General features: G+C 47.7%; 1 protein-coding gene across 4 annotated transcripts in view; it reads left to right on the forward strand.

Annotated features, from left to right (window-relative positions):
* Positions 1-240: 240 nt before the first annotated feature.
* DIS3L2 (DIS3 like 3'-5' exoribonuclease 2) overlaps positions 241-13,247 on the forward strand; it is a 160,828-nt gene continuing 147,821 nt past the window's right edge. Inside the window, exons 1-2 of one of the 4 annotated variants that reach the window (XM_072344181.1) lie at positions 241-302; positions 2,114-2,824. In XM_072344181.1, coding sequence (XP_072200282.1) covers positions 2,134-2,824 — 691 coding nt within the window. In that variant the 5' untranslated portion in view covers positions 241-302; positions 2,114-2,133. The other 3 variants (XM_072344182.1, XM_072344183.1, XM_072344184.1) reach the window with 3 other exon arrangements.

The following is a 13,247-nucleotide window of genomic DNA, read 5'->3' on the forward strand; positions in this document are numbered from 1 at the left end:
CCATAAGGCATGTCCCTGCCAGCCGCTCTCGGCCCGCACAGCAAAAGCCCTCCGCTTCTGAGCAGCTTCCTCGGCCAACACAGGGGCCGGAGCCGAAGAGGCTTCCATCTGCACGGCTGCCATAGGGGTGTCCCCTTCGGCAGCTCCGTCGCACCGCTCCCCCCAGCCCCGCTCCGGCCGGCAGCGAACGCTCCGCGTAGTGAGGCCTTACGGACCTTGCCGCGACCCGTAGCCGCTCCGACCCGGAAGCAGACGGCGGGCGTACGGACATTTAAACGGAGCGGAGCGGCGCGGCGCGGCCGGTGAGTGGAGGGCCGGGGTGGGCCCGGTGCGGAGCGGTGCCCCCGGGGACTGAGCGGGGACGGCGGGGTCGGTCCGCAGCCTGGCAGCGCTCGGGCCCCGCGGGCAGCGCTGTCATCGCCGCGGGTGACGGTGCTGGTGCGAGGGGCCCGGCCGTGCCCGCCCGACAGGGAACCGGCGTCGGGAGCTGCGCCTGGTGCGCCGCGAGGGGTCCACCTGCAACGGCTGCGGTGCTGCGGGAGCTGCTGGCACGGTAATGGTGGCACGTTGGTGTCAGCGGCTGCAGGTGTTTGTTCTTTGTAGATAAAGCTGGCAAACTCCCATCTGCCGGAACTGCTGCCCGGAGAGACGGCGGCGGCTTTGTGAGCGTTATCTGCCCCTATTGAACCGGCAGCCGGCGGGGTGACGTTAAAACAGAGCTCGCTTGCCGACCTCCCCGCGCGAGGGTTTTGTAACAGCCGGTCAGTGTGTTAAAGGAGCCCGGCTATTGGCCGGCACCGATGGAAAATCTTAGGAAGGAGGATCTCAAACCACACAGAGAATTTTTCCTATTGATTCAGGGATTTTCAATTCGTGCTTTGCATTGTGCAGTCCGTTCGCATCCGTCCTCAATTGCTTCAGCAAATCCCGTCGCGGCGTGCGCTGCTTCTCTGGGAGGGTCAGAGCAGGAGTGCGAGGAGGAGGCAGCGCTGAACTCTGCCCTGCCAGCGGTGCTGGGCTTGGACACGCAGGGAAAGGAAGGCTGGATGGGCAGTGCTCTTGTTTGAGCTTAAAGGCCGGTTTTGGCAGAGGAAAGGTGAGAGCGAGGCCTTGAATTCTCACCGTAACGGCTGGGGTGGAATTGAGCTGTTCAGATGCCTTGGAGGAAAAAGGGAGACCTTCTTAATGGAACCCTGCAGGATGCTGCGGTTGCCCTGGTGAACAGCACCGCCGGGTTTTTCAGTCCCTCTTTGGTGGTAGATACAGCAGAAAGAAATCATCGCTGTGTCCTGTCCAAGTCAACAACACACCTTAATAGTTTAACAGTTTCATAGATTGTTTTGCTCCACCAACTTGAGCTGCAGCAGCTGAGGTAGGATTACAGGCTGATGTACTGAAGTCCCGTGTTTGTGCTTGCAAAGGTGGAGAGGTCATCCACTCTATGGAGAGCAGTGTTGGATGGGGTGGCAGCTCATGCCTCTCTTTGCTGAGAATTACGAGCTCTTGCAAGATACTGAGGTGTGCAAGGGAGCGTGTTTCATGTCAGTCACAGTGGGGGCACGTTTGTGGCTAGAAAGATGGGCTGAAATGGTCAGTGTTGGTATCCAGAGCAACTGTTGTGCATAATCCTGTAGTCTGTTGCTGTGAAGGCGAGGAAGTGTGCAATATATGCACTTTACTCCAACCTGTAAGGACTCAGTTATTTCTGAAGGCTTGAAGTTGGACACAAGACCATCTCTGGACTGACACATCTGGTAGTCTTGTGAGCTACACCCTTAATTTACCTGGTTGTCGAAAGGCAGGGAGGGGAGGATTAAAGGAGTCAGTAATGGAGTAATGGAGGTGTGAGCACAGGGACAGAAGTCCTCACTTCCTGCAGTGCGTGGATTGTGGTCGCTCCTTGGTCACTACCAGTGCTGTGGTATAGGGCAGCTGTTACCTACACTGTTGAAACCCTTTCCCCCAGTGGAGCAGTTAATGGAAGTGGTATTTGTGTAAAGGTCAGTCCGTTCTCATTCAGTACGTTTGTGTCTTTAGCCTAGGTAATTATTTGACATTTTGTTTGAAGAAAATGACCCTCTTTTTTCCCGTGTCTATTTATAACTCTTCAAAGTCTGGCCCTGTTACTGCACTATGGATCCACTGGGGCATGCAAGAAGTGCTCCTGCCCAAGGTGCCAAGGAAGGATTAAGTAAGACTGCCGTTCCCCAGAAGAACGCTTATGCTCGGCTTGTGCAGAAACACCACAGCGGTCGGTTCCGGTCCTACATGAACCGTGTTGCACAGAAGATGCAGCAGGAAGACGGCACGTCCAACGAGCACAGCTCGGACCTGGAGCAGCCCCTGCGGAGAGGGCTGGTGAAGGAAAACCTGGCCAGGAATGGGTTGAACGTGCGCAGCTATTCCCCAGTCAGAACATCTCACATGGAACAGCCTGGAGGATTTGAGAATGATAAACCCCAAAACCTTTTCAACAGGTGTCTTCATAGGAAAAATGCCAGTGTTAACTCGGAAGGAGACTTGGAGGTGGAGGAAGATTGCTATGTACATCGGCACGGAGCTGCGGCTGACCTGTTAAATATGAGCGATGCCATGGGTGGGCGAATATCAACCGGCCTGAGACACAGCGCAGCTCTGCAGAAGTCTTCTGGTTCTGATGAAAAGGATGAGGAGGACACGTGGAGGAGGAAACATAAGAAACGAGGCAGGTGTCCTGCCAACGCAGATATGGCAGCTGGACACTTGTTGACTGAGCACTTTAGTGGGGATGTGCTGGCAGCAAATGCCAGGAGAACCAGTCTCTTGTCTGCAGGTCAAGTCCAAGGTGAGTTCAAAGTAATGAACTGCTTTGTGCCTTTGCTGCAATTACCCTGGAATTGAATGTGATGTTTTAGCCATGAGTGAGTTAACAGGAGTGGGTTCTGCTCTGTCCAAGTGAGTCAGCCCCTACTTACCTGTGGGTGGCTTCGTTCTGATTTACAAGTAAGCCATAGTCCATGTGCAAATGGCTTTGTGTAGAGCCAGCTTGGTGCTGGCAGGACTTAGCCCCCTGACGTCGGTTCTATGAATGTGGCTGTGCTGCTTCCAGCACCAGCTCAGGACTAGGAGAGCCCGATTTCTGTGATGTGCAGTCCAAATTAGTAAGACCGCTGGATGTGAGCTGGCCCAAGGCAGAGACATGGCTCCCTCTGCATCTCCTCTTTGGAGTGCTGGTTGGCCTTCGCAGAGCATCCGAGTTTGTCAGATACTCAGCCTAAGATGCATGCATAATATCTAATTCCTGATACAGCGTTGGCTGCAGTGGATCTTGCTGTTAGAAACAAAGCAAACACGTCTTGCAGTAGTACAGTGAATGTCTCTTAAATGTGATGGTCAAGGCAAAAAGCCAACTAACTTATGGAGATTAAAACAAAAGTTATTAAAACACTCCACAGCATTAACAAGCAACCAAAGCCAGGCAGTTTAAATTTCATCTTCCTATGTAATGGGTTAAAACTTCCTCTGAATGGTATTTATGGCAAAATACTTGGATTGCCTGATCTTATGAGCTACTATGGAGGAGCTCATAAATGTCACTGCATTAAATTCTCCGTAATAAGTCTAAAAGAAATGGATTTCTCAGCTGGATACAAGTGGCCTGAGGTCTGTCACAACTTTTGGGTTGGAAATCAAGTATGTGCCTAACTCAGTTGCTTGCAAAACTGTGCCCCATCGCTCAGTAGCGGCCATGTCCTTTTTACAGAGCTTGCTCCATTTTCAAGGCTGTGACGGTAAATGTTGTGCTAAAGATGGTAAACTCTGATGTGTCCTTGCAAGGCAAAGCATAATGAGATGTTAACACAAGTAGATAATGTTAATGTTTGTAGATAACTCTAGTTTGGGGAGTGGGCTTTTTTTTGTGCATGCCTCATTGTATAACTTCTGTATTTATCATGCTACTAGGCTGTTATGATAAATTTTGTTGCCTTTTGCCTTCAGGGATCTAATTGCTTTTGGAGAGTAGGGAAGAGCAGCCAATAGATTCCATGCTGATGTTAATTGAGGCTAGTTAGCTTGGTGGTGTTAGGTGCCATGCTTTACAGAAACTGAATCCAACACCATGCAGGCTGATTGTATGGGTATGGCAGGAGGTGTGAGGTGCTGATATGGAGCCATCCGAGCTGATCTGCATCAGGGCTGCTGCAGGCCTGGGCTCCTTTCTTTTCCTTCTAACTCACTGCCAGATGCTGAGGCAGTGAGAAGTTCTGCAGGAATGCATGTTGTAAATCTCACCGACAGCAACACTTTGTACATGAACTGGCTGCAGCACCCTGGAGGATCGAGGTAAACTTCTAAACCAACGTTTGACACTGAAATTTGGCCTGAACCCATAAATGCGTTCAGCGCGGAACGTTGTGGATTTGTTTTGTTCATGGGGCGAACTTCAGTGGTTTGTTTGGGCATTGTTACCTCCCTGATTCTTTGGAGTTGGTTTGGGACTTCTATCTTTCTGCTGTGGGAGAAGTGTGATGCTGTCAGCCTTTCCAGCCCTCCTGGAAGGTCCTTCTGGTATTAGGAGAGCAACAGCACCTGTCCAAAGAGGAAGCATGAGAAAGGTGGAAGTGGATTAGGAGGGCTGCTCAACACGAGTGGAGGGATCCCAGGTTTCAAGGAAATGCATTTGTAAAAAGCACATTAAATGGGAAGTCTGGAGAAGCTGTGGTTATAGCCTTGAAAGCAATAGGTGCCTGCATGGATTTCAGTCTAACAGGAACAGCCCAGCTTTCAAAAGCAAGCACCTGCAGTTCCCTCCTGCTTTTGGGGGAGGGAGGTTTACAGACCCTTTGAAAACTAGTTATTTATTTAGAAACTTAGTACAGAGACCAAGAGTAGAAAACGTTGGCCCTCATATTTGACCTCCCAGGTGGAAAACTCACCCTGTGGGGAAGATTATTGGAAAACTATTTACTTAAGTGACACCCTTCCTTTTCTTCCCTGTGCATAACTGAGCCTGGTTACACTCCAGAACGCTTGCAGGGATGTGAAAACAGCTTCCTGGGGAGGAAAGAAATAGGAAAAAATAGATGTAATTTGATTCAGCGAAATGTCTTCTGTTTGCTTTGAGTACATTTTAGCACTCCTGTCTAAGTGAAATGAAGGCTTTGCAATATGCGAGCACTTAGATAGAAGATCTCACACATCACAGTACCAGATTAATATTTTCCCACTTCAAAGCTTGTCTTTTTCTCTTGATGCTGATATAAGTCATATTATGTTGCGCAGGCAGGTGTCTGGTTTGATCAGTTTAAATCAAGGCTTGTGAGGCTGTGGTGGCAAGAATTGCTTCTGTCATAGCAGCGAGGCATATCATCTCTTCAGTAGTGACATTTCCTCACAAATTGACTCTGCTCAGGCTGTAGCATGCTTTCCAAAAGGCTCTTTGAGCTAATCTCAAAGCCCAGCGCCTCTCTTTATATTGCTTTGTTTCATTGTCCTCGTCTTAACAGCTCTTCAGCTCAGGTTTAGCTGTGAACCTAAAACTGAGAGTGCCAACGTGGAGGGCTGAAAATCCCCTTTGAGGCTCTGTGCAGCGAGGAGCTGGTCCCCGTTCGTGTCCTTTTGGTGGTGCAGCAGTTGCTGTAGCCCTGTGGGGATGAAGGGGAAAGCAGAGGGGTTTCTATGGCCCCAGATGAGCATTGCTGAGCCTTGCAGTTTGCTGTCGCCAGTATTGTGCTGTCTGTGGGAAGCATTGAAGAGCCCTGGCTCTTCCAAACGAGCATGTCTTGTTTGGTTCTCCTCTTGCCTTTCTCTGCTAACCTGCTGGTAAGACAAGAAGCTAAGACCTGGAGTCTGCGTCTGGAGGGCTGCTTACAGGAGAAGTAGATTATAAATTGTGTGTACATCATAATTGCCTTTGTCATTCTGTACTGTGTGGTCCCAACTCTTGGGGTTAGAAATAGATATGTAGCAACTAATTGAGAAGGTGATGGTGACATTCTCCTCCATGGCACCTGTTGTTACAAAGTACTGGTCTGTCAATGCCCTGTCCAGCTGTACTGATATTACCCTGCAAAAGTAATGAGTGAGAGGTGGAAAGGCTTCCTTAGGAGCTCTAGTTTTGTGTGAAATGGAGCAACATGTTTAAAACTTGAAAATAGCACTGTCTTGGTGTGAGCTGTCATTAGCAAATGGAACCTGCCATTTAGCAGTAAAGATCCCTTGTCATAGCAGGCTGAAATGTTCTGTTACTCATCAGGCTGGTTCCTTCTGCACTGGGTTTGCTGTTTTTTTTCCTATGGACCTTTCCCCCCTCCTTCACTGGTGCTCAGCTGTGGATTTGGGATCCAGGCTTAGAGGTACAGCATCTGGCACTGTGCTGGTTGGCATCCCAGGTTCAGCACCTACCGCACAGCTTCTGCTGACATCTTATTTATATATCTTTTATATCAAAGCCTGTGTGTCCTGTAAGATGTTTCGTTCCTTAGAGCTCCCTGAAACGAAAGCATTACTTGAAGCTTTGCAAAATGCATGTGGGCATCTATGCCACGTTTTCTTCTCTGTTCAGAGACATTCAGGATCCTATGTGGCTGATTTGTTTCTTCCTTGGTTAAGGGAGGTCTCTGCTGTGTCAGGATGCCCCTTACCTGCTTTTCTGCCTGTGGGGCTGTCATTACAGAGTCCTACCTCTGAGCTCTATGTGGCTTTGGAGTTTTTGAGGCTGTACCACCAACTAATCTTAGTTCTTTTGTAGGCTTTTCCACCTCTCTGCTCTCAGCTCCCCGGGCTTGTGCAGAGGCTTAATGTAGGCTGTGACCATCTGGTGTGTCCAAAGCTTTGCAGCTGAGAGCGCTGGGTTTGAACAACCCTCTGTTGTCCCTTGTCTGAAACATGTGACACAGCTGGGAATAGCACATGGCATTCGCTGAGAAGGATCCTCAGGCTTCGGGAAGACAAAGCTGCATACAGACGCATTCTGTGGCTTGTTTCTCCTCTCTGTGTGATCTCCGTAAGCATAACTGTTGTAAAGCTTCCTGTTCTGAAGCTTTTTAAACTGCAGTAAAGCAGAAAATCACTCTGAAATGTCGTTTTAAATTATGATGTGTATAGATTTTTTTTTGTATCTAAAACAATTTCTCTGCTGTTTTTTCCCCCCCTCAATCTCTGATCCTTTAGGCTTATTGTTTAAAATTTGGTTTTCCTGAACAGAAAGTCTTTCATGAAGCCTCCTGGGTTGTTCTCTGTTTTTTTTTGATCAAAGGCTGTAAAGGTTTTCCCACTTCAATCCAATGTTAGTTATCAAAATCTGTTTTCAGGCAGGCTACTGACGTTTTTTTATCATAAAAGGCCTTTAAACCCCCTTTTCCCTGAGGACAGAAGTACGGACTTTTCTTGCACCATGTCTGTCACATGCTAGTGGCTGAGTCTTCCTGAATCTGCAGGAAAACTCCAAACAAATCTGCATAAGAGAAGGGTCCTCTGAATGTGGGATACAGCATAATCCTTGGGAACGCAGTCTCCCAGCCAGACTATTTCAAAGGATGTCAGAAACTCCACTACATGAGAGTGGGGTGTCTTTATTGATGCTGAAAGTCTGGGTGGAGTAGGATGCTTGTGCCCCTTTGAAGGCTGATTGCTATGAAATAGGTTCTACTGCAGGGCTGTATCAATGCCTCTTTGGGAAGAACACCACCAGCAGCTTTGCCAGACACCCTCCTGAGGCTCCTCTCACTAAGATCTGTGCAGGGTTGTGATGTGGTAGAGCTCTCTTGCCCACCTGCCAGGGTCAGCATGGCCTCTGTGCAGAAGCAGCCAACCCCTGGGTAGCAAAATGGCTTGCCTGAAATGGTGTGAGATTTCCACGGTTCTCTGATTTTTCACATGTCTGACATTTATTTGTCCATTCTGTGATACTTAACCAGCTTGGGCAGCTTCCATGTAGCAGTGCCTCTAGCAAGCAGGCTGGTGTTTAGCATCCTACCTTTAAAAACAATTGTTGTCAGGTTGGAGTTATGTTTGTGGTTGCAACCCTGACACTTGAGAGGTTCAGCATAGGCTAAGGAAATGTCCTGGAATGGTTTTCCTGTGTTTGATGGGGCACAGCTGGTCAAGAAATCTCAGGTGAAATCCCAGGGGTTTTGCCTTTCCATCATACACGGCAGTAAATGTTTGTTTCTCATGGTGAGCTCTGAAGGAAGAGCCATAGCTATTCCCTTCTTGCAAGGCAAATGTAAGATAACATTACCTTTAGTGATGAGTCTTCCAGCTCTTGTGTGGAGCAATTCAGTGCTTAAGAATGCTGCTATCTCCTTATCTGGCACCAATAAACGTGACCCAGCGACCAAGTGAAAGCTACAGAAACAGCTCAATAAATGGAGAATGCTGGTTGCTGTGGAAATCTTTTACATGTAGCAAATCTTGCCAAGCCCCATGTGACATTTGCGTGACGTTAATCATTGTAATAAGATATGGGAGAGGAGGGAGAGCTGAATTTACTGTATTGCCCCTTCAGAGAAACACTTGAAAAAAATAGAATGCTCCTTTCTTTAATGGTTCAGCAGCGTCATCACAAACATAAATTTCTGCACTGCTTTTGATAGGAAAAAATGCTGCATTCCCAAAGCTTGTGCAACTCTATGTTTTTGGCTAGCATCAGCTGTAGTATGTGAGTTAATATCTGATGCATCCTCTCCTGGGGAGGTGAGATCCTGCTTTGCAGTGGCTGTGGTTTTGCTGTGTGATCCCATAGCCTTGTCTGTGCCTGCCGACGGTTCACCTGCTTTTCTTAGAACTCTTGTTTTTTTCTGCCTCCATTCTCCGGGATCAGACCTTGATTTGTAGCATTGCTTACTGGGCCTGCCAGTGCAATGCCAGCCTGGAGGAACAATAGCTAGTCCAAGAACTGATTTAAATTTTTAATGACTTTTAAACCCATAATGCAACTTGTCGTCAGTTTATGTGAGCAAGGTCCTGTTGAGCTCCCTCAGTATCTCTTTGCGAAAGGGTTTGATGATAGCTGTGTGGGTATTGATGGTAGCATGTTAGGATAATAAAATCACATCGCGTGTGTAATGGCTTAAAAGCTGCTTAGCTGGACTAATTAAATGCAGCTATAAATTGAGAATGGTTACCAACAGGTGTGGCTGGTTCCTATGGTGTCACGTTCTGCCCTGTTCTGTCAATAGTCAGGAGGAAAACATGCAAGTATGGCTGGAATTTTTGTATTTTGGTATGTCTTGGAGACAGCGGGGAGCAGTGAGTAATGGGGGCAGTTACTGGCAGCAGTCTGCATCACTTGGTGGGCTGGGAGCAGGCAAAACAAAATCCATTTACTGGGCCTGAATGGAGCAGCGCAGGGAGCCCAGCATGGGAAGCAACGTCTTGGAAAAAAGTTTGGAGTTTTTGATGGATTAATCAGCTGAACATCTCCCTCCTGTGAAATGTGACCCAAAGGGTAATGTATGAGCATGGGAACTGCAAGATGGAGTACGGGCTGCCTGTGTCTTTGGTGCAGCAGCAGTTTCTGGAGTGTCGTATCCTGCAGTGATGCCCTCTGTTTGGGGAGGATGATGATGAATTGATGGATGCCCATAGGAGGGCTGCAAGGAAGATTAAAACACTGGGAGCGTGATTGAATGATGTGAGGAACCCTGCTTTACTTATCAAAGATGCTAGGGGGAAGGGAACTCTCATAAATTGCCTACATGGGGAACAGATGTTCCATAATAGGCTACTCAGTTGAGCGGATTATGATATAATGCATTTGAGGCTAAACAAATCCAGGCTTGAAATAAAGCACAATTTAGCAGTGAGGGTAAATGACCGCTGGAACAGTTTTACCAAAGCTTGTGGTATGTGGGCTGTTACTGGCACATTTAAAAACCTTGGTAACAATTTCTGTACGCACAAAGTATGCTGTGGCTCAATCAGGAGTGAATTTCAGAAAGCCCTTTGTCCGCTGCTCTCCATGAGGTCATCCAGCTCTACACCCCCATCACCTCTGGCCTGTTGCTCGGATAATCTCTGCAATGCCATTTTTTTTGCCTCGAGTACCAAGGTAGGACAAACACTGTGTCAGTTAACTGCAGTTCCTCTGCAGGCCCTGCTTGCTGCCTGCTGGTGCCCGGTGCTCCAACCTCTGTTCCTGGCCCTGTCCCTGGTGCTGGAGGCCACCTCCCACCTCAGCCCCCCCCAAAATGTGGCTCCATGCACCATGGAATGCATGGCCCCCACTCCCTCTTGTGGGGGAAATCCAAGCTGCTGAGAGCCCTTGACTGGGGCAGGATAGAAAAGAAAATGTTGGGATCCACTGAGTAAAACAATATCTTCAGTGACAAAAACAAAAACTGCCAGGGTGCAGATGGAAAATGTCGATGCATTGTCAACTCATCTGTGAGCTGAAGCACACAGATGTATGGGGCAGGTCATGCCTTGGGACTATTTCAGGCTTTCTACAGATAAAAGCTGGCAGCAATAGCATGTTTTGTTTCATTCATGTGTCTTTAAAGCACTTTTTCCACCACAGCACTAAGGACACGCTGTGTACCTACTGGCTTGAATGGGCAGTGTTGGTAATGGTTCTTCAGCTTGTTGTTGTATTCTGCAGCACAAAGGGTAACCTCAAGATATGTCTGAGTCTGGAAGCACTTTCATTTCTTCAGCTGTTAACATCTAGTGTGATAGCACCTCCTGTCAGGTGCCTTTCAAAGCCTCTTGACTTCCTCTGATCTCTCAGCAGCTTGCTTGAATCCCAGAGAAATCAAAGAGAACTTTAGCCGTATAATGTTTTCTAAGTATTTCTCTTGAAGTGTTGAACAAGCCCGTTCACATCAGGGCTGCTGGATTAGAGGTTTGGCGGAAGATAATTTGGGCAAAGGAAAGGATGGAGGTCAGGGAAGCAGCCCTGACCCACATCCTGGGGTAGGAGGGGAGGCCTGGGGGAGCAGAGGAGCGCAGTCATCAGGCGGAGTAGGTGCTTAGGAGGTCATGAGCAGGGTGGAGCAGGTTCACAGAGAGTCCTGAAAACCAGCAGAGCTGCATCCCCTCCCTGACAACGCCGCTGTGCTGCTGCACGCAGCTGGAGCACAGTAACTATTTTGATAAACTTTTAGCCTATTGCTACTAAATGAGTTTCGTCACCAACCCCTAGTTCAGAGCCTGGAATGGTATCTTTGGCGCTTGTGCTTCTATAGTATTCCTACAACACAATCCTTGCTGAGGAATTGAATAAAACTGTGATTACTGCCTACTGAAGGCGAAGTCTTGTAGGCATGAGGATGCATTGGAAGTGTTTTGCAGAGGAAGCATGCTGTTGCAGGCACTTGATCCTGTGTTTGGGAGCAATTTCCACAGCATTGTTTTCCTAAGAGGGAAGAGTCCATTTTGTCCATTTTGCATTTTTTTCTTCTTTTTTTTTTTTTTTTTTTTTTCTTGAAGCATAGGTCCTTTCAGAAAGCCAAAGTCAACGGAGCCTTTTCATTTTTCCTAGGTCCACGTTGAAATCTCAGGACACGCAATGCAATAGTTTTAGCTGAGAATACACAGTTTAAAGCAGAAAGGTGGTGGCCACACGAGTTCCCACGGCTCAGCACTGAGCTGGGCGTGGGTCTGGGAATGTGCTACTGTCTCTGCTCTTGACTCCCTATGTATCCGTGGACATGCCACGTCACTTATTTGCTGCTTCCATCTCTTAAGTCTTAAGTGGGGATGTTTCCTCCTCAATGACATACTCTAGTGACTGAATTCTGGGAGCCAATTGTAGGGGCACAGAAGCAGCTCGTGGCCCTCCAGACTTGCTCACGAGCCATGGCAGTGTGTATTTCCCCATCCTGGGAGTCACTCTTGGACACTAAAATTTTCTGTTTTGACACTTTCTGCCAAAAGTGTCTGGAAAGTCACCATTTCCAGAGATGCTGAACAGAAGTTCTCTCTAGATTTCCTCTTGGGTGCACAGATGACTCCCAGCTGGACCACAACCCAGTGTGCAAACACAGTTGTGTTCTCTAAAGGAACCGGTTGCTTTGAGTTGCTTCTAAAATCATGTTTAAGAGGTGTGTGGGAAGGCTTTTGCTGTTGTCTTGCTTTGTTTTATCTAGGCTGTGAAAAGATATAGCTTGGGTTTATGCTGTACTGGGCCCTGATGGTTCATCCTAATGGGTCAATTAGGAGAACTTGGTGATGGAAATGAGGGCTAGGCCTGAAGCTGAATTTCAATATGTCTTTCTCTCAGTTCAGGATATTTGCATATAATTTACATTTTTTTTGATGACTCCACACACTGAAACGTAGGTCTGCATTGTTTCTCCTCTTTGAATGACTGTTTAATTAACTTTAAACTTAATTACGCAATCTGCCATCTGCCTAAATCCCTACAGTGCTGTGATGTCACCCTCCTTTTCCACTTGTGCCATGATGCTCCTCTTCCTGTAAATTTGCCCTACTTTTACGTTGTTAAGGTAATTTTAAATCACCTGCATCCTTAATTGTTTCTGCATAGGTCCAACAGTCATGTTGTAGGAAAGGTTTTTTTATGATAAGGGTAGTGAGGCACTGGCACAGGTTGCCTGGGGAGGTGATGGATGCCTCATCCCTGGAGACACCCAAGGTCAGGCTGGATGGGGCTCTGAGCACCAATGGAGCTGTAGATGCCCCTGTTCAGTGCAGGGAGTTGGACCAGATGGCCTTTAAGGGTCCCTTTCAACTCAAATGGTTTTATGATTCTGTGATCAGCCTGTAGCATTCCTGGATTTTTGGGGTTGTGGTACAGCACAGGGGTGTGTGACAGAACCTTCAGTTAAGGATTATCTGAGTTTGTTTCATCAGAAAAGAATCTTTTTTTTTTATTTTCTTGTGATAAGGAAGACGTGCTCTCAGACTTTCTCTCCGACCACAGATTGAACATCTGAAGTACTGCCTGCCAGGCTTATCTCTGCGGCAGTGAAACCTCACCAAACTGATAACCTATCTCCAAGTCTTGCCTTTCCACTCCTAAATTTCTAATGAATTCTTTCCTGTGACATCCTTATTCCTCCCAATTGCTTTGTCCTCAGTCTCAGGCCATCTACTTTACTTAACCTGTTTGCTTCGAGATAACTGTAAAATGCATTTGAGACATTGCTGTTCTGAGGCTCTGAGCTCTGAGCTCACGGGATTCCTCTTGAAGCTCCCAGCACAGGCTGCCATGGTGCTGAGCTCATGGGGAGCACGGGAGATGGGCTTTGGTCCTGCTTGTGTTCCTGAGCCATGAGCACAGAATTCAGCTTGAGCTATCT

This window comes from Excalfactoria chinensis, chromosome 9 (genome assembly GCF_039878825.1).
Source record: "Excalfactoria chinensis isolate bCotChi1 chromosome 9, bCotChi1.hap2, whole genome shotgun sequence".
In the NCBI taxonomy this organism is placed as follows: Eukaryota; Metazoa; Chordata; class Aves; order Galliformes; family Phasianidae; genus Excalfactoria; species Excalfactoria chinensis.